A 21,355-nucleotide genomic window follows, 5' to 3' on the forward strand; every position below is an offset into this window, starting at 1 on the left:
GTGAAGGAGTTACGTCCTAAGACAATGGACTGGAGCCTTGACATTGCGCTTAATCACATTTAAGGAACTGGGCTTTGACATGTGCCGTGTCAATTGAGGGGCTTTTCTGTTATTTCTGTGGTCACTGACAGGGCAAGCCTCATTCAGCAGAATGGGAGAAAACACCCCTTGACTGAGGTCATAGACTGTGTTCTGGTGCTTCTTTCAATGATGTTTTAAAAGTTGGTCCTTTGGCATCCTGCTCCAAAACAGCGATGAAACTTCCAGAAAGCAGGGAGGGAAAGGGTTGGGTCGCTGAGGTCAGAGTGACACACCCACAAAGGCCAGGCTACATGCCCCATGGGCAGGACTATTATACCAAACCCAGTGTGGTTGTGGAAACAGGTCAGTAATGGAGCTGAAGTGAGCTGGAAAAGTTGGACTATAACCAGTCTCAGAAGAAGCGGTTTTTCCGCGTTAAAATACAGGACTGGTGCTGAATGGCCACGATGTCATGGAAACACAGAGACCTCACCACGCAGCCAGGTTGGAGTAAATCACTGGTGGAAACACAGCCCAACTCTTACCTTCTTTGCTGATCTCTTGGTAAACAATTCACATTGCTGTTTCAAAGTTGGTGGACTGCACCCCACAGGCTCACACAGACTCTGCCTTCCAAACAAACTTCCAAGTTTTATTCAAACAAAACCTTTCCACTGAGGTCTCTCAGGTACTGACCTCTCTCCCCTCATGCCAGAAGCAGCAGGTGTTGCCTTTAACTACTTCTGGTTCCTCCCAGCAAGCACAACTCACTCAGGCTGAATCCAGCAGTTCTTTCATATTATTTATTACAACTTCTCCTCTGTTTCACTACACTTTGAGGAACAGAAGGCCTCTGAAATTTGCCATCCGAACTGATTTTAGCTGTGTGAAACTTGTCCTCTTATTTCCATTGACATTTTCACCTTTCAGTATTTTGGCACTGTGTATTCCATCAGAGTAAAATTATGCCTTTTTTTACAATGTAGATTCAAATCATTCTATCACACTGCATGCACATGTGTATGGTGCTTGTCTAGTTGCCACTTACTTTGCAAATCTGATGGTAATGTCTGCAAACCTGCCTTCTAGTTAAGCCATTTATTCACAATCAACCATAGTTACAGTTTGCACTGCTGAAGAGGCAATCTGATTTCTGCTGACATTTTAAAATGGACCACCCCTGCCCCCAAGTGATTTGCCCCATTAGCATGTAATAAAAATTACTAAGACACCTCTGGCACCTTTTCTGTCATCACTGCAGGGATGTGGCCCCTGCAGTGATGACATAAAAGGTGCCAGAGGTGTCTTAGTAATTTTTATTACGTGGCAAACTATCACGTGGTGAACCTCTGTTTAAGATCCACTGAGGGTCAGCATGTTAAGAAGCTGTGGCTGGAGACACTTCAGAGCTTGATGGGCAGGGCCAGGGGAGGGAAATCTGTGCCTCACCAGATACACCTTTGTTTGTTATCCTGACTTGTGACTTACCTATGAATTTCAGTGTTGCTAAATGTCTGCCTTTGAAAAGACTAAGAGAAATTAGCTATTGATTCATTCAGCCATCTTCTAATCCTGTCACTCTCTTTCCTAGGTTGAGTAATGGACCCACAGTATACTTTGTCTTGAATTAATTTCAGCATTTTAAAGGTAATTCTATACAAATTTTGTCAAGAGAAAACATCCCTTCCAAATACTGTTTTTCAAAACAAAATCTTAAATATGGTACTCTAAACCTTTCTGAAATCAGGAACTTTGTCAGCTTTCATATTTTGTGCTAAAATTAATTTTGGTTCTAATGCTGACTACAGCAGAGGTGGAAAACAGAAGATTTAGAATGGGCAGAACAAATGGTGATGTGCTGAAGGGTTCTCAGAAAAATATCTGCTTTTATTGCTGAAAATGTGTGTGTGTCTATTAAGAGTCTAGAAAGGAGTATAGTTGATATTGTTTGTCTAGTAATGCTTTGATGAATAATAACAAAGGGAACAAAATCATTCAAAGGTTGCCGCAAAAGATTGTTTTGGCTGCATGCTATCAATACCATGCCAGATGTTGAAAGAGCAGCTGAAATGCCATCTATGCTGTCATGTGGCATCTGTTTTAACCTAACAGCAATTTTCAGCCTCCTCCAGAACAAAAAGAACTACAGAGAGGTTGCCTGGAATTTTAGATCCTGCAATGGTAGCTTTTTGTCAACCCCAGAGTAGAAGTCTGTGGTAAACCACAAACTTCCTTTATGGAGTATATCAATGTTTCGCCAGAGATCAGCTTCATATGAATGTTTCTGGAACGAAAAAGAGCAGGCAGCAATTCAAATAGGGCAGATAGCAAGGGTGTCATACAATGGAAGCTGATCTCATCTCAACAAAACGGCCTAATAGGAGAGCCTCCAGAACAAAGGTATGGCATCACCTTGGAACTTACCCATCAGTTCGTAAGCGAGTTAAACAGTAGTACCAGTAACAGGAGTGGCAGCTTGGCCTAAGTGATGGTCAAGATGTAGCAGCAGCAGGCACGCAAAATAGTAAAAAGCATGTGGCCCATCCATCAGACTTCTATGACTAAGGTACTTCCGTTCCTTTGCCTTACAATGGTACCCAAAGTGTAGGGGATCTGTACCATGTGCCAATCCCTTTTCACTTCCAGAGTGTAATGGGTCAATGCTCACAGTGAACTGCAGGTGATCTATCTAGTCCAAGACGAGGTGAGCTTTGACGCCCCGCCCCAACTTTCAGGAACGTCTACCAGTCCCACAGTAGCATTTGGCCTTCATACTTCCAAAGAAAGTGAGGCTGAGCTGAAAGTTCTTGCATGAAAACTTTTAGCTCAAACTTAGGGGGTGGCAAAGTTGGCCCCTAGAAACTTGGGGGGTGGGGTGATTTCAAGGGAAATGAAGTTCTCTGAAGGTTTGTGGAGGTGGGGCATACCATGATGGCAGCACCGGTGTTCTTTCTTATTAATTTAAAAATTGTTTATTTTCCCTTTCCCTTTCTTTTTGTTCTGCTCTAGCTGTGGAGTTCCACTCAGTGGCCATCAGCTGGCCACTGATTCCCCTCCTGAATGCCCTGGATGTAGTGTCATTCCAGGGCATTTGGGGTGGGGGGGGGAGGGTGGCGTTCCTCACCGCAGGCTGCTGTTCTGCTTACCACAGATTGCCTGCAACACAGTGTTGTTCCAGGGAGTTCTGGGGAATAAACATTTATCCTGTTACTGTCAGCCACCATTTTTTTTATGGTGGCTACCATTCTGCCCCCTGCCCAGCCCAAATAGGCTATGACACTATTTCCAGGACAGCTGGAGTGGGGAGGAAAAACAGCCCCCAGCCCCAAGAGGAGCTCTACCACTGCCACTGGTGGTGGAACTAAAAGAAAAAGAAAGGAAATTAAAAAGCAAGGAAGATTAGTACTACCATGATGGGCCCCGCCCTGAGAACCTTCAATGAATTTCAGTCCACACAAAAACACACACCAAAATGCTACCCCACCCCCACAACTTGCCTCCTGTAAATGGGGCAACAATGGGGGGGGGTACTTTTATTCTTCCTTAATAAAAACGTTTAGGGTACCATCCTATGCATGAAAAAAGTCCTACAACTCCCAGCATGTGAGGTGTAGGGCATTTTCTGACTAAACATACATAGGATTGCACCCTAAGAGAGTCTTATAATATGCAAACATTTTCAAAGAGATTGTGCGTATGTAGAGTAGCTTAGGAAACAAATGCCCTGATAACGGAGCCTTCTGTTTACAAACAGAAGATGCTCCCAACCAGCCTCTGAAGCTCTTATTCGGTGGGGTGCATGCAGCAGAAGGGCTTGCACAAGATACTTACAGGTTCCAGGGGTGGTGGGGGTGGCGGCTCCTTGATGACCTAAAACACACACATCTGTCACTGCCTGCAAGTTTTCCCCCAGCCTACAATTTCATTAAAATGGCCCAACTGATCACATTCATTTCTTCAAAGCAAAGAATGTCAGAGTTGACTTTTTCTGGGCCCCTTGATGATTCTAGACTGATCAGCTTGCTATTGCTGAACATGGAAAATGGGTCTAACAGATGTGAGATTCCCACATGTTTCTACTGTTATAAATACTTACAGTGCAATCCTATTCACGTTTACCTGGGAATAAATCTCATTAAACTTGATGGAGTTTACTTGTGAGTAGACACTGTATGCTGCATTCAATGGTGATGAATTATGGCAACCCATCCACCAGCCAGCCTACCCACCCATTTTTAACTTGTTCCTGCTGGTTGTGCATTTGGGGTTGGTATGATTCTCTGGGCCACACCACCACAAGCAAGGAAGAATTAATCAACATGCAGTGAGCTACTCTGGTGTAAAATTGGCAAGTCCTGTGGCAGGACAGATCCACCTACTAAGGAGCACTACGCTTCCCATTAAGCTACTAAATATATTTGTCCTCAGTTTTCTATGATATTGTGATTATAATGGGTATAAGGAAATTTATGAAATAGCCACTAATATTAATAACATATTGGTATCCCCTGATATAATCATATTGGTTAGTATTCTAGATGACGTTTAAGAGCTATTATGTGACCTTGCTTTTGTACTTTCATTTTAAAAATATGAAAAAATAACACTAAGTATTTCTATCATACTTTAGAGGGATCAAAGTACTCCACATGCACAATCCCAGTCATCCTTACAAACAACTCTGTAAAGTTTGTCAGTATTATTAAGCTCACATTGCTGAAGACCAAGAGAGAGCGCTTTGCCTCAGGCTACAAAGGAAGCACAAGGAAGTCTGAGAAGCCTCACATTCTCAGCTTTGTGCTCACTGTGTGGCAAGCCACTGGGCAGGTTCACACAATCATGGAGGAAAAATAAGCCACCATGGCTTATTTTCCCTTCTGGCATGTGCCGGCCATGAGCCACCTAATTAGCATAATTATTACCCTTGCTGGGTGCAGGTGATCATGATGTGTGAACCTAGTGAGGGTGGCTGGCTGGGGTAAGCAAACCACCCAGCAACCCTAGAACAAGTCATGGGTTTCAGGGTGGTTTGTAAACCACCCCAGTCACCCACCCTTTCCAGGTTTGGACATCATGACAAACCATGCCTAGTGTGGGTAATTATGCTAATTAGGCCACTTGTGACTGGCATGTGCAGGGAAGTAAAATAAGCCACTGTGGCTTATTTTCCCACTGTGATTGGTGAACCCGGCCTACATCTCTTAGTCATGCTCTGAGCCACTAGTACGCTACACATGGAACATATCCTGTAAGTATTTAATGAGTGGCCCAAGTCACACTCACCACTCTCACCACACTCACCATATTAAGCTTCTGTTAGTGTGGCTGCTTCTGAGAGCAATAGTGGCCACAGGTGTCAGGCTGAAACTTGGAGATTCTCTCCCGTTCCTTTAAATTCACCACTGAATCAAGAAACAAGGTATCTCTAGTCTGATCCCCCACTCCTCCCCACTTCCTTTTGTCCCTTCCTCCTGCCTGCCCCTGCCTTACAAAGACCAGAGGAGGAAATGGGTGGGAGAAGCAGAAGTCACCTCCCAATTCTGGGCTGCAACGTGTCAAGCCTAGTAGTGACAAGACTGGGGGTTGTTGAAATACACAAACAAAGGAAGTATTTGCTTGTCCTGTGGGAGGCTGATCCATGCATTTTCTCCAGCCGTTTGATTTCAATGGAATATAAATGGTGAGAGCCAGATGCAGCTCAAATCTGGATGCATTTCTTAAACCTTTCTGAAATTTAAGCCCATTGCTTTCCTTGACTACTTCACTTGTAATGTACTTTAGGTGTATGCTTATGATTTGGCAAGTGTGCACCTTAAGTATGAACACAGGAAAAGGACCTATCATACAGATACAACCAACCAAGAGCTGGGATTGGCTCCTCTTTGAATGTACATTGCTCAGTAAGTTCATGTTTGCTTTCACCTATGTGTGAAACAGTCCTTAGCTGCAGCTGAAACAGGGAATAACTATTTGGCCTATTCTTTCAGAAAACTATCTTCTTGGTTCATTTAAAGCAACAAAAAAAGGTTAGCAAGCCCTGTCAGGAATGATTCTGAGTGTGTGGAGATAGTTAGCAGCTCAGACTCAGAATGGGAACAGCCAGAACCAGGGAAGGCTCCCTCCTTAGTGAGCTCTGATATGGATAGGTGTTCTTCTCAGGAGTATGGCACACAGATGGCTTGACCTGAAGCCCCCCCGCCGCCACCTTTCCTCCTCCATGAGAACTCAGGTCTTGGGGGAGGAGGAGAGTGTGGGGTGTGACTTGAAGGATGCTAGAGTCTGGCGCAGAGCAAAGTGGGAAAAGTTAGAGGTGGAGCTCAGACATTCCACCCAGTTGGCTATGCATGATAGCCTACATAGGAGGGCACAACCGTGAGGGGCACCCCCCCCAAGTAATTCCCACTTGGCTCCTCTATTGATATTCGTAATTGTGTGGAGTAGCTGTTTTCCTTTGTAGCCTGAGAGCCTTCAAGGATCTGCATTTGTAAAGAACTGGTCATTAACTAATAAAGTAGTCAGCCTGAAGCCTGGTATCCTGGAGTGTGTGATTGCAAAGGGAGAAGACCAAGGGACCTAACAAGCCCTCCCATATGTTTGTTTTCTCTAGATCACTAATATCCAATTAATTCTGCCTCTTTGTCATTTTCCTAGCTCTGCTGCCATGAGTCTTTTCCAGTGTGTATGAGAGTGCCCAGAAAGCAGCACATTTCAGATGGAAATCCTGCCAGGAGCATCTTACAAAAGCAGAAATGAGCAAGGAAGTGACTAATCTTCTGAACATATAAGAAAGTGCAAGTTCTGCAGGTGGGAACCTGACATGCAGTCTGAGTGTCTAATCATTTTGCTACTGTTGTAGATTCTACAGATGGCTTTTCTGGGCAAGCCTCAATCAAGGTTTACAGTTACAGTGAAGTTCCTGGGAAAAGGAGCTCACAGTTAAGCCTTCCTTCAAATCCTCTCTTTGCTAAACAGAAGCCCAAAATGTCTGGGAACTTTGTGGTGGTTTACCTGTGGTGGTTTACTCAATGTCCTGTTCTTTGTTTAGATTAGAAGGTAGAATGGGATCTACTGGTAAATCTCTGGGTGATCTGCAGTAAATCTGTAGGGGCTTCTGATTCCCAATTGTTTAACATCAGCAATAACATAATGGCTTCTCCTACCTAAATTAGGCTGCTGAAACGAAGAGAACTTGGGAATAACCAGGAGCGAACTTTTGTGTAGCAGGACTGTGAGCTCAGTTCAGTTCTGGTACTGCCAACAAATTCTTAGGCTCAGAATGTGCTGAGGCACCCTGTTCTTTAACTCTAAGTGTATGTCTTTTATACCTGGATCTGGTTAGTGACTGCTGGGATTCTAGTAAAAAAAAAAAAAAGTTGAACGAACAAGCCTGACATCTGTCTAGATGTTTAATCTCCTTATATCCAAGAGTAAGGACAGGCAACCATGTTTTCTCATCTTACTAATTCTCAAAAACTGCTTTAAAGAAAGCCATCTTTACAAATGGGAAAGTGAAGCTGAGATGGTAATGGGCACAGTTATCCCATTTGTCCATAGCTGATCTGAGATTGGCCCTCATTAGCCAACTTTTTACTACTCCAGCTCCTGTGCCTTTAACAGTAAGGTTGCAAATTGACCAGAAGAAACAGCTTGTCCCACTCTTATCTCTTTAGTAGCAGCTTAATATGCAGGAATTAAAAGGTGAAGCTTTTCAGAGCATGACGATGCTATTTATTAATTTATTTTAAATGTTTCTATGCCACCCTTCAGTAAAAACTCCCTGGTTGGTGTACAATAAAATGATAAATCACACACAAAATAGAAATGTAGAAACAATAAATGCAATCTCTGCATATCAAGCTGCTGTTAAAGCCATTGCTACAAGGACAGCCTGCTTTCCAGCAGTCAAACATGCAGAAATTAAGCATGAAGAAGGAAAAAGCTTCACCCCCCCCCCCATTTATGAATGCCTCGAAAGAATGGTGGCTACTTAAGATCTTTCAGGTCTAGTGTTGGACCTGACTATGTTGCTCCATTTGCACTTCTCCTGGGTTTTAAACATCACTGCCGGCCAAATAGAGCTTTGAACACAACCCACACACTTACCACAGTGCAGCAGAGTGGCCAGAACCACCAGAGAAGAACTAAGGCCAGTAGCAGGAACAGAATTAAAAGTGCTATGAAAAGGACTGTCCCATGAAGCTGCAAGGAAGACAGATATTTCCAAGTTAACTATATGAAGGCTATTTGGAAGGATGTTTTTAATTGTTAAATCACTGACTTTTTGTAAGCTGCCTAGATTCTTCAGAGATAACGTGGGGTATGTTTTAAAATAAATACAAAATAAATACATTGTGACAACCAGTCTAAGTGTGTTACTGAGCAGCTCAGCCATGATTGCTTTTTTACACGTGTATTTTTGTTGACATCACCCTAGTACATTTTCTTATATGTTTTATTGTGCAGCCAGGAGCAAATGAGTCTCATGGTAGGTGCAAGCTGAAAGGCCCGGACTTACTTAACATTACATGGTAGTAAACTAAGATCTGTGCGTTCTCTACCCTAATTGAGTTAAAAGGAGTTGCCCTTCTGCAGTATGCAAAATATGGGAACTCAGGATAGTGCAGACCTCTAAGTTACTACTGTAGAGTGCAATCCTACGCATGTTTAGACAGAAAAAAAGTCCTACAACCCACAAGGGTACCTTTAAATTGCCCAGTCTACAGCCTTGGCACGAAACACAGTCCAATCCAGAAGTGTCCTCACCTTAAGATAAATCAGCAGGTTTTAAAGCACAACCTGGGTGCCCTTCATGGTGCCCTTTGCTCTAGGAAACTCCACCCAATTGTCTCCTGGAAGCATGGCTTTTGTAATGCCCGCCCAAATTCAACCAGACAGCCAGGAACCCCTATTCATCCTCCAGAGCCACACTATCGTATACTTTGTTTTAACTTTATCCTGAGAACAGTGAGGGTTGTTGCCCTGATGCATCTTTGGCCTTGGGTCCAGACCCCTCGTGCTTCTTGATCGTGGGACTATTATGTGGACAGACGCTTGGTTAGCCTGGCTTGCTGCCTGTTCCTCACGATCCCTCTCTCCTCCGCTGGTGCTTAACCCACATTTCCATGGGCAGAGTTTTTCTCTTTTGCTTGTCCTATCTTGCTGTCTTGTATACCCAGATAGAGACTGTGCCGCCTTGTGCATCCAGATAGGGCTTCGCCCTGTAAGACATCCATTGCTGCCTTCAAGCTACTTCCATTTCAGTGGTGCCACTCAACCATGCTGGAAGCTCAAATATCTGCCTGGGATACTTGAGGGGCTTCCCACTTTGGGTATATGGCAACAGTATTAGGGCCAGTGGCCTTCTGTGGGCCTCTTGGGATCTCAGGAAGGCATGTTATGCACATAAAGTGGTGGGACAGTTATGAGTTGTTGACTTTAAGCACAGTAGTTTATCCCTACTGTAGCCATGCTAGGAGTCAGGGGTGTTGTACAAGCTTATCACAGAACTTTGGACCAGGGGCTTAGCTTCCCTTCCTTGCTTTTGTTCCCCAAGTTTCCTTGCTTCTCTCCATGTTTGTTATTTTCACTGGGTGAATCACAGTCCAAGCAGAGACTGTGTTCTAGTGCTCTCCATTCCAAATTCTGTTTCTCAACTGCATCCCACATTTGTGTCGATTTCCGGGGTCAATCTCCCCAGTTTCCATATAACTGTGGCCAACCAGGAAGGGAAGTACTTTGTGTTCATCCTACTCAGAAACAAGATAAATATACTCACTGTGACTTTATCTCTTTCTTCTGATATAGCTGTAGATCACCCCTTGTAGGATTCACCCTGTGCTACTGAAACTCAAGTCACTCCAACCACCTCACCATTTCCCTAGAACTCTCCCTGCTCCTTATTTGGTGATCCATAACCCTACCTGCATCTTCTCTTGCTCTGTCATAGTTATTAGGAACAATATTAGGCATTGATTAATATGCCAATCATCCTCTTCTGTAAAAAGCTGTGGTAAAATAAACACTTGTATTGTTCATTCTTAATATTTATCTGTGAGCTAAATCAGGGTGAACCATGCCTCTGAAAAGATCCCAACATTTCCAGGTTTGTTGGGTTCATGTGCACAGGTGAACAAAGACATGCCACATGCCGCCAGAGAAGCAAACCCGAGCAGAGGAAACTCCAGATTAAACCAGAAACGGATCATGAAGCGTTTCCATGTGGATTGCCCCCAGACAGCATGTAGTCCTGGTCCAACCAAGTGTGGTTTGCAGAACTTCCTTTAGTTAATAATGGCTTAGCCTTCTGTTTTAAGCATTACATCTAATGGTTCTGTGAACTGCAAATGGAACTGAAGCAATGTTTCCTTCTCAGGGGCAATTCTGGGACTATGAAACTAATTCAAACTAAAATCTCTGTTCAGTTCAGTTGATTCCTAAGGGGGAAAAACCCTTGCATTTCCCTTGCAGGCAAACATCCTGGGGTCTCCAGTGTGGTGCCCAGGGGAACCAATGTGCTTGTGGACACCTCTCTTGCTGCTTGCCAGGCTCCCTGCCCCTCCTAATTGTAATTTAAATTATTTAGAGTTTTTTAAACTGCAAGACAGGCATAGTACAAAATGAAGGGCTGTCCTCCAGCACCATCTTTAGTTGGCTTCAAAAGAGTGGTTGTGTGTTTTACAGCTCAATCCCCACCTCTGTCTTGTACTTACATTATTGGGCAAGTTACTTCTCTTTGGTCTCACCAGTTGGCCTTCTGGGAAATGAGTGTTTTGTGACCAGCCTATGGGTAAGCTCCCCGCCCTCCTCATGGAAGCCATTTTGTGAGAACAGCCATGACACTCTCTCAAAATTCCAAATGCATCCACTGACTCAAAAAGGGTGGAAACCCCTGCAATTATCAGTTCCTATTCTTGCTATGGTAAACTAGATTTAATTTATATGGAGTGCTTTTTTATCATGCAATTGCCCTGCCATTCCCATAATTTTACAGGAGGTCCAGACACCACTGTCCTCCACTTGTAACCTTCCTGTGTTTTTCTACTGCTACATCTCTCCTTTTTTCCCATAAAAAATCAGTTGAGGGGGAAAAGACAGAATACGTGCACAGTGCCTTTTGATTGGTACAACTGGAAGGCCACCATCTGGAAGCACCCACAGTCCTTGGGAAACCAATGGGACAGAAAGAAAAAACAAAACAAAATACCAGTCTGGGCTCTTTTGATCTATAGCAGCCAGTAGCTGATAGCATGAAAGTAAACCATTGTCACTTGCTAATTGCTGTGGATCAATTTTCTAAAGAAAATTATAAAATATTAAAGAGACAGTTATAGGGCAACCCTATAAAGCCCCACCATACAGGATTGAGACAGAAAGAAAAGGTTAACTGAAATAGGGTTAGGTGTTTTCTTGGAGACAAGAGAATGAAATCCAGTGTTGCATATTGCATTGTATATATCATCAGACATGGGAGTGCACAGCATGCATCTGTGACTTTGAAGGAAAGGAGTAGCCCTGATAAACCTTGAGAAAAGATCTCAGCTTATCACAAGAACCAACTAGCAGTGACATTTGCATGCACAAAAAAGCACCACTGATATTCCAGCTCTCTTTAACATCCCTAAGAGAGCAATCCTATGGCCCCTAGACAGCATCTGGGGAGCCATAAGATTTCTGGATTCCTGGATCTGAGGCCAGAGACAGTACTCCAACCTCAGGCCCAGAAGTCCAAGCTCCCTGCCCCCTCTCCCTCATGGAAAGAGCCATGCTGGCTGCCTCTACAAGCTCACAAATGTGAGAGAGGAGGGAAATGGGGCGTGCCAGTGAGCGGGGAGGGGACTGGGGAAGCAGGGATACGAGCAATTCCCCAGCCTTCAACCCTCCCCCCACCCAATGCCTCAGCTAGATGGGCGAAAATGCCTAACAAAAATGCATAGTGGGAGGTGTGGTGCGCCTCCTACTCTGGTTTGGATACCCGTAAGCCTCTGAGTTCAGAGGCTTACGAGTACTCAGGGCAGATCCTATAGGACTGCACTCTTACATGACATTTTTTACATGAAATGCAAGACTTGCCTACACTATTATACCGTGGCTCAGTTAAATTGTATTTATGCCACAGTTATCCTACCTGCAGTATATATACTGAATCTGGGTAGACACTATCAGAAGTTTTGGCTGCACAATACAAAAATGTATGAGGCCAGATATGTGTGAAGACAAGTAAAATCCATACAAGCTTGGCTGTACCACCTCAGTTGCTGACTGCTGCCCCTGTTGCCTTTCTCCATTTTGCTTGGCACTTAAGCTGAACTTTGTGTGTTCACCTGAGATAGATTTTTGCCTCATCTCCAACTGTGGTTTTTGTTTGCTGTACCTTCTAGGATCATCTGCAGCCACAGTGGGAAATATGCAATTGTGCTTTTCACTCTAGGAACTGTGGGAAATATCCTATTTGACACTACTGCTAATGCAAATTATGTTGCGTTAGTGCAAGCAACTTCTAGGCAATAATGTTTGCTGGTGAGACAAGTTTCCCTGGAAACCCATCATGCCAGCGAACACTACTGATGTCACGCTAGAAGTCGCTTGAGCTAGTGCAACATACATTTAAGTTAGCAGTAGTGTCGAATAGGATACAGCCCAATTTTTACAAGGAGGAGGGACTTAGAAGAAAAAACCCTCCTGCTGCATTCCAGAGGACGTTGGGGAAGAAAGTCATCCCCACAGATTCAGAGGGCAGGAGGCCTGTGTGTGTGTGGAACAAGGACGAGATCATTTACCCTTCTGTAAAGAAAGGGTTTGCTTGCTTCTAAATACAGAAGCAGTTAAAGTACAAGCCCTACCAACTAACACAGTGCAGTGTTAGTTTGTGTAGGTGGCAGTGTAGATAAATCCATGTTTTGCTAAATATCAAGTGATAGCAGGTGATCAGAAGTTTTTGTCAGAGTCCAGGGCCAACTAGACATAATGGGACAGCCATGCATGCTTATTCATGTGCCTGCTCCATTTACATATGAAGTGAGGTTGGGGTGTTAATCTTTATTACACAAAAAAAGGATGTGTGGTTGAGGGGAGCTGAACACTCCTCCCTCTCCTGTCTTCTTGCACTATACCCTATTAGTGCAGGGGCTTTTCTCCCAGTCTGGCCCTGATGCTGACAGTCAGCTGCACTAGGAAAGAAGGTGCCGGAAGGCAAAGAGTGCAATGAGGTAAAGGCAGGAAATGGGTCCCTCAACCACACACCAGTTTTCATTTAAAACTTCCTCCCTCTGCTTTAGATGTGAGCAGGGCATGAGTAAACAAAGGAGGCTGCCCCTGTCATATCTAGTTTGGTCCTAAAGGACTCCTTTCTAAAAGGCCTGGGGAAATTTAAACATGAAAGCAACAGCTGGAACGTACTCACCAAAATGGCACAGTCTTTAAAGCCCATGTCCCAGTTCAGTTGTGTGCAGCATTTGTATGGCTAGGCACAGCAATACTGCATGTATCTGGGTAGGCAGGCAGATGAAGAACCTCTTAAACATTTTGCCTTCTATGTGGAATGTCAAAGTGTCTTTCAGTGCCTTCCCCTCTTACGGCTCCCATCCCATTAAATTGTCCCTTAAATGCACAAAGCATCAAGGTGATTAAAGTTCTGGAAGAAAAACAGCTGGTTTCAAGTACACAAGCTGCAATTTGAGAAAAGGAGCACTAGAGATGGAGAGAATCCCAGAGAAGACAGCAAAGGAAAGCAAAACAAAGGAAAGCAACGCAACGCAAGACATGCTTACTATGTAAGAAAAAGAGATGGAGTCAGTGAAGACGAGTCAAAGGTGGAAGACAACAGAGGAAGCCAGCGTAGCCTCACAAAAAGCTTAGAGATGACCTGAAAACAAAAAAGGACACATAAAGGAAGTGGAAGGAAGGCCAAGCTACAAAGGAAGAGTACAGGCAGGTAGCACAGAATTGCAGGGATGGCGTCAGGAAGGCTAAAGCTGAGAACGAGCTGAGGTTAGCATAGGGTTGTACGAATCCCCTTACCTGCTGCCTGCAGGGGTCCGCCGGGGGGGGGGAGGTGATCTGTTCCTCCTCCAGGAATCCTCGACGGGGGGGAGGCGATCCGTTCCTCCCCCCCAGAATCCGTCCAGGCCGGCTCCGCTTCGACCCTGCGGAGCCGGCCACCAGCTCTGCAGGGTCGACGTGGGCAGGGATCCGACCCGGGTGGATCCTGCGGGGAGGCGGAGGTGAGTGATCCATTCCACCATGGACTCCGGGGGGCCCAATTCTTTAGAATCCGGCCTCATTGGAGTCCATGGCAGAATTCTCCGCCATCCCTAGGTTAGCAAGGGATGCTAAAAGCAACAAAAAAGCTTTCTTCAGATATGTGCATAGTAAAAGACAGAGGAAAGAAATGGTGGTTCAACTATTAAATAAGGATGGCAAAATGATAACAGATGACCAAGAAAAGGCAGAAGTGCTCGCTCGATTCCTACTTCAGCTCAGTCTTCTCCCAAAAGAGGGTGTATGAGCCCCCTGACAACGGCGAAGTACAGGCTGAAGGGGCAGGATTGCAGCTTGAGATTGATAAGCATCTGGTCAAGGAACACCTAATTACTTTGAATGAGTTCAAAACTCCAGGGCCAGATGAACTGCATCCTAGAGTAATAAAGGAACTGGCAGAAGAATTCTCAGAATTACTGTCTATTATCTTTAAGAAATCATGGAGGATGTGTGAAGTGCCATGATTGGAGGAGGGCTAATGTTGTCCCTATCTTCAAAAAGGGTAAAAAGGAGGAAGATCAAGAGGGAACGTTTTATCATTTATGGTGAACTTGTAAAAAAGCTAAAACATTTTGGAAACGAATACAGTCTTTAGCACAAAGAATATTAAAGACTACTATAGAATTAAAGCCAGAAACGTTTTTATTGGGACTAATAGATAAACACGTAAAAGAGAAGGGGGGAACCCTCTTTCTCTACATGACAATAGCTGCAAGGTTATTGTATGCACAAAAGTGGAAGAATGAAATTATACCAACTGTGAATGAGTGGATTATGAAAATGATGGAGCTAGCAGAGATGGCAAAACTGACTACTATAATTAAAGAAGGATCAACAACTAAATTTATGTTAGACTGGAAACCTTTTATAGAATTTGTACAAGAAATAGAGAAAAATGATATCTATGTATCTGTATAGAGATGGTCATCTCTCTGAGATGGTTAACCCTCTTTTATTGTTCTGGTTAAAATTAGGAGAGAAATAATATAATGTCTGTGAACTCAATGTATGATATACAACCAAGATAAGAATTAGAGAATAATAATGAGCATTTGTTGTGTAGGTGGAGCCAAAGGTGGAGTCGATTGTGTAGGTGGAGTCCACCTTATAATTTTAAGAGATATTTTACTGTATGTCTCTTGTGTGTTTATGTTGTTGTTTTGTTTTTTAAAAATAAAAAATTATTATCCAAAAAAAAAAAAAAGGATAAAAAGGAGGAACGTGGGAACTACAGACCAGTCAGTCTGACATCAATCCCTGGGAAAATTCTGGAGAGGATGATAAAGCAATCAGTCTGGAAGCACCTTGAAAACAATGCAGTAATTACTCGAGGCCAACATGGATTTGTCAAGAACAAATCCTGCCAGAAAAAGCTGATCTCATTTTTTGATCAGGTCACCTCCCTTGTGGACTGGGGGAATGCTGTGGACATAATATACCTCGACTTCAGCAAAGCTTTCAGCAAAGTGCCCCATGATATCCCGACAAGCAAACTAGCTCAGAGTGGGCTAGATGAAACAACGATCAGGTAGATCCACAGTTGGCTACAGAATCGGACTCAAAGAGTGTTTATCATCAGGAAAAACTTCCTGACTGTTAGAGCAATACGACAGTGGAACCAATTACCTAGGGAGGTGGTGGGCTCTCCCACATTGGAGGCATTCAAGAAGAGGCTGGACAGCCATCTGTCAGGGATGCTCTGACTTGGATTCCTGCATTGAGCTGGGGGTTGGACTCGATGGCCTTGTAGGCCCCTTCCAACCCTACTATTCTATGATTCTATGATTCTATCAATGGGATCTTCTCAAACTGGGGAGAGGTAATGAGCTCTCTGGGGAGAGGTAATGAGAGGTACCGCAGGACTCAGTCCTGGGCCCAGTGCTCTTCAACATTTTTATTAATGACATGGAGGAGGAGGTGCAGGGAATGCTGATCAGATTTGTAGATGACACAAAATTGGGCAGGATAGCTAATACCTTGGAAGACAGAAACAGAATACAAAGTGATCTTGATAGGCTGGAGCGCTGGGCTGAAAACAACAGAATGACATTTAATAGGGATAAATGCCAAGTTCTGCACATAGGAAAAAGAAACCAAATCACAGTTAACTAGTACTAGTACTTCCCCTCTACTCAGCACTGGTTAGGCCTCATCTGCAGTACTGTGTCCAGTTCTGGGCACCGCACTTTAAGAAGGATGCAGACAAGCTGGAGAGGGTTCAGAGGAGGGCAACAAAGATGATCACGGGACTGGAAACAAAGCCCTGTGAAAGACTGAAAGAACTGGGCATGTTTAGCCTTGAGAAGAGAAGACTGGGGAGATATAATAGCGCTCTTCAAGTACGTGAAAGGTTGTCACAGAGAGGAAGGCCAGGATCTCTTCTCGATCATTAGAGAGTGCAGGACACAGAATAATGGGCTCAAGTTACAGGAAACCAGATTCTGGCTGAACATCAGGAAAAACTTCCTGACTGTTAGAGCAATATGACAATGGAACCAATTACCTAGGGAAGTAGTGGGCTGTCCCACCCTGGAGGCATTCAAGATGAGGCTGGACAGCCATCTGTCACGGATGCTCTGACTTGGGTTCCTGCATTGAGCAGGAGGTTGGACTTGTTGGTCTTATAGGCCCCTTCCAACCCTACTATTCTATGATTCTATGATCATTTCCAGTTAAGAAAGAGAAGAAAAACTAAACTGAAGGATGCTGCAAAATGATATGGAGAGGATTTAGCATAAGGGCAAGAGATATTGGACAAGAGGAAAATTCATATTTGCAACCAGTTTTGCTCTGAGACTGGTGATGCATTTACAATCATGAGGCCCAGTAATCATTTACCCAATGGATACAGTGCTCAACCTATTCTGGATGGAGCTGCATTTCTTCTGAGAGAGCACGTTCACAAGTTGGGAGTGTTGCTAGATCCAGCAGATAGTCTGTGACACAGTGATCCATGCTCTGGTAACATCCCCCATCCCACCCCATGATTGGATTACTGCAGTGTGTTATACATCGGGCTGCTCTTGAAGGCGGTTTGGAAGCTTCAATTAGTACACAATATAGCTGCCAGAATTCTTATGGTGCAGCCTGGTTCTGGACACCAATGACCCCATACACATCATTGAGTACTGTAGGCCCAATTCCCTTCCGGGCCCAATTCAAGGTGCTGGATTTTATCTTCAAAGCCCTGAGCAGCTTGAGACCCAAATACCGGAAGGAGTGCCTACGCCCATCCATGTCAACCTGTCTGCTCTTTAAGATCTTCTACCAAAGCCCTTCTCCATATACTTTTTCCATCAAAGGTATGAAGATCATTTAGAAATGACACGTTCACCTGGCATGAACATTGCTATCATTTAGGTAACAAGCAAAATCATGTTTATTTATCCAGGCATTTTAACAGATTTTATTGAAAGAGTTTTAGTCTGTTTAAAACTATTATCTGCTGTATTATCCTTTGTGTATGCTTGCATTTGTTTTACATTGTATATCAGCCTGAAATCTGGTGTGATGAAGGGCAGTATAAAAATGTTTTAAACAAACCAATAAAACTTTGCTATGAAACTGGGCCATCTACAGACCAATAGCTACAAAAACAATCTGAAGTGTGTGGAGCGATGACAATAAAGTGGCAGCCAGGGCAGGAGGTGGGGGGCAGCTTTGACAAGCTTTTCAGTATGGCAGATCTTCTTTTAAAAATCCTCGCAACTGAAACCAATAGGGGGAATTAGCTATGCCAGCTCCAGACTGGTGTAGCTGAGGGGCCTGATTCAGGGCCCCCTCAGGGGACGCCACAGACTCAATGCCTCCTCCATCTGGCCACTGGGACACCCCCTTTCAGGGACTAACACCAGTGGTAGATTTACACTGTGGAGCTCTCTGAAGGTGTAACTGGGGCCTCCAGGGCAGACCTGGTCCCCTACCAGTAGAGGGACTTGTCTCCCCTACCCTAACCCGCACCAGCCAACAGACCCGGGGGTTAGGATTGCTCTGTGCACTATCATATATTCTGGAGCCAGAAAAACATGCTTCAGTGTTATATCACAATAGGCGCATCTGGAAATACAAAGCCTTGGTGCCTGTCATCACATATGCTACTTGTATGGGACAATTCTAGATGGTGGGGACAGGCCAGAACCCACAAATTATGACATATGCACTCCCTAATGGCTGGAAGTAGCACCACAGCTTTGGAACAGATATAGGCAAGACAAATTATGTTATTAGTATGACTCCTCCATTTAGTACTTTTAATATGTTTCACCATCTTTTAAACATTATTTATATATTACTGAATTACTTTTCATTAAATAATTTTTGGTCTCCACATTTCCCTATAGCCCCTTCTTTACAGTCATTGTCTTTTCCCCTCCATTTCCACAATAAAATAAGGATGATAATCCCCATTTTACAGATTCTTGTATGAGGCTACAAGACCATAATTTTCCAGGTGCATCAAATAAACATGGTTTCTATCCACTGATCTACATTGCCCATCAGGAGAAACCTCTCCTTAACTTATGACAGGCATAGGTTTATGCTCCTCACCAGGTCTTCAACCTTTTGTTTATATGCAAGTGTTGAATATAGCCCTGATCACAGGAAAGGGGCTGCCCTATATTTATCTCAAGTCAATGGCAATGCAGACCTCTCTATTAGCCCGCTTCAGTGGCTGTGTGGAGATGTTAAGGAGCCCTGCTTTGTTCTGCTGTATCAGGAATGTCTTACACTCTCACTCAGGCTATGAATCAGACTTTGATGCCTAGGCACTGTGGTCATCAGTCTCAGGGTACATATCGCTGGTCCATCACCAGGCAAGACCATTAGGGGCCTCTGTGCAGGAGCCGCATTGGTATGAAGGGGACTGAGTCCTCCTCAGTTTCTTCCTCTCAACTTCCATTGAAGTGTCCATATTGTTCCATGGGATCCATGAACTGATATGGAGAGACACCGCTCATGCATGATCACAGACACCATTAATGAGGATGCCCAGCTAAACTGCCATCATCACTGTACTTTTGAAGAGCACAGGACAACCATATCTGAGCCACTCCAAAAGTGGTTGCAGAAGTGCAGAACCTTGGCAGAAGCGGATTAACTGGACAATGGGCGAGGTCACCGCCCAGTGGTAGAGCACATACATTGCATGCAGAAGGTCTCAAGTTCAGTCTCCAGCAACTCCAGTTGAAAAGGATCTCAGAAAGCTGGGCTGGGAAAAACCACTGCATGAGGTCTGGGAGAGCTGCTGCCAATCTGCGCCAACAGCACTGGGCTAGACAGGCCAAGGGCTTCAGTATAAGGTAGCTTTATGTTTACCATATCCACATAACACCTGATCACTGACAGCCATCTCTAAGGATCCTCTTCTGACCTGGCCATGTCTTGACCACCAGTTTCAAGAGAAAAACACATTATCGGGTGCTGCCTTCTTGTTCACCAGTTTTGAGAAACCAGGTCCTGACCAGTGTGGCACCATGGCACACTAGAATGTCAGTACCTCCAATATAATATTCTTCTAGTCATTTGGAAGGGCATACATGATTCCTTTTGAGGGCAGGGACATAGATTCCTTTTCCTACCTGCAGTTCATGTACCTTTGAGAGCTAGATACCTTCAGTGGCCAAAAAGCAATATGACCCCCCTCCCCAAGAACTTTTTTTTTTCTCTGTGTGCCCTTTCTTCCCCCTGTTTTGTCGCTAGCCTCACGGCTCATACTTACACAGTGTGTGCTGGTAATGCTGACTGAGCTGGTGATGAATGTCAGCCCACTGTTCATACTGACTTGCAGGAAAACTACCCTGGAGTAGCAACAGAGACATTTATTAAAACTGTATTATCTCTCTTTTTCCTTGATTGATCATAAGAAAAATGTGGCGGTTTAAGAAGGCTAGCAATTCAATTAACAAGTTTTAAAAGCCACTGAGTGGGTTTAGCCCTTAACCTGAACTGCTGTTTTTATAATTTTGTTGTTGTTTATTTGGATTTTTAAGGTTATTTCAAATATTGTTGATCTTGGTTTGTTTGCTGCCTTGATGCCTTTTTAGGGAAACAGGCAGGACATAATCTTTTAAAACCAACCAACCAGCAGGAAGGACTAAAACCAGTGAACCAATGGCTTTATTCTAGTACTAATATATTTTAGGTCTGACTATTTACTACTAATCCTTGAGGTTTCCCACTAGGATGGGCAGATGCAAATGAGGACAGGGCTCCTGCACCTTTAATAGCTATGCAGAAGAGGGAATTTCAGCAGACTTATCATAATAAGCCACACCTGCTGAATGCCCTCTTCTATGCAACTATTAAAGGTGCAGGAGCCTTGTCCTCTTTTGCATCTGGCCACCCCAGGTCTGAACCAGGAATAACCAGCAAGAGACATCTTGAGAAGCAGGGTAGGGGGAGAGTTGACTGAAAATGGTGACTCAGCAGCTATGGAAAAGGCGAATTCCATGTTAGAGCTTATTGGGGAAGGAATCGAAAATAAAACTCCCGGTGTCCTAATGTCCTTATACAAATCTATGTTGCAACCATTCTTGGAATACTGTGTACAGTTATTACTGTTTCCTCTCAAACAGCTAAAAAGATGCAAAGATGGGTGACCATGATGATGAGGGGCTGAAGCACCACCCCTATGAGGAAAGGCTGAAACATTTGGGGATTTTAGTTTAGGTGAAAAAAACAATTAAATATAGTCATGACAGACGTCTATGAAATTATAAATGGTGTGGAGAGAATGGACAGAGATAAGTTTTTCTCCCTGTCTCCTAATACTAGAACTTGGGGCCATCTAATTAAATTGATTGGCAGGAGATTCAGGCCAGACAAAAGGAGGGCCTTCTTCAACAAAACATAATTAGCGTATGGGATTTGCTGCCACAGTACGTGGAGATGGCCACCAGCTTTGATGACTTTAAAGGGGGATTAGACAAATTCATGGAGCAGGGTAGGTCCATCAATGGCTGTTAGGCATGATAGTTAAAAAGAGCTTCCAGGTTCAGAGGCTGTTTGCCACTCAACAGCAATTGCTAGGCAGACATGCCAAGACAGGATGATTGCCTTCATGTCCCGCTTGTGGGTT

The 21,355-nt window shown here is 44.0% G+C and overlaps 1 protein-coding gene across 2 annotated transcripts in view; it reads right to left on the minus strand.

Annotated features, from left to right (window-relative positions):
* ANTXRL (ANTXR like) overlaps positions 1–21,355 on the minus strand; it is a 124,546-nt gene that overhangs the window by 46,517 nt on the left and 56,674 nt on the right. The window contains exons 12-15 of one of the 2 annotated variants that reach the window (XM_084845086.1): positions 19,997–20,075; positions 8,125–8,220; positions 3,853–3,891; positions 817–2,305 (exon numbers count right to left, since the gene is read on the minus strand). In XM_084845086.1, coding sequence (XP_084701212.1) covers positions 2,165–2,305; positions 3,853–3,891; positions 8,125–8,220; positions 19,997–20,075 — 355 coding nt within the window. In that variant the 3' untranslated portion in view covers positions 817–2,164. Of the gene's footprint in view, positions 1–816; positions 2,306–3,852; positions 3,892–8,124; positions 8,221–19,996; positions 20,076–21,355 lie in introns of those variants that run through there. The other variant, XM_084845085.1, reaches the window with a different exon arrangement.

Source organism: Heloderma suspectum, chromosome 3 (genome assembly GCF_057233095.1).
Source record: "Heloderma suspectum isolate Gila_16-S chromosome 3, 16-S_ref, whole genome shotgun sequence".
Taxonomy (NCBI): Eukaryota; Metazoa; Chordata; class Lepidosauria; order Squamata; family Helodermatidae; genus Heloderma; species Heloderma suspectum.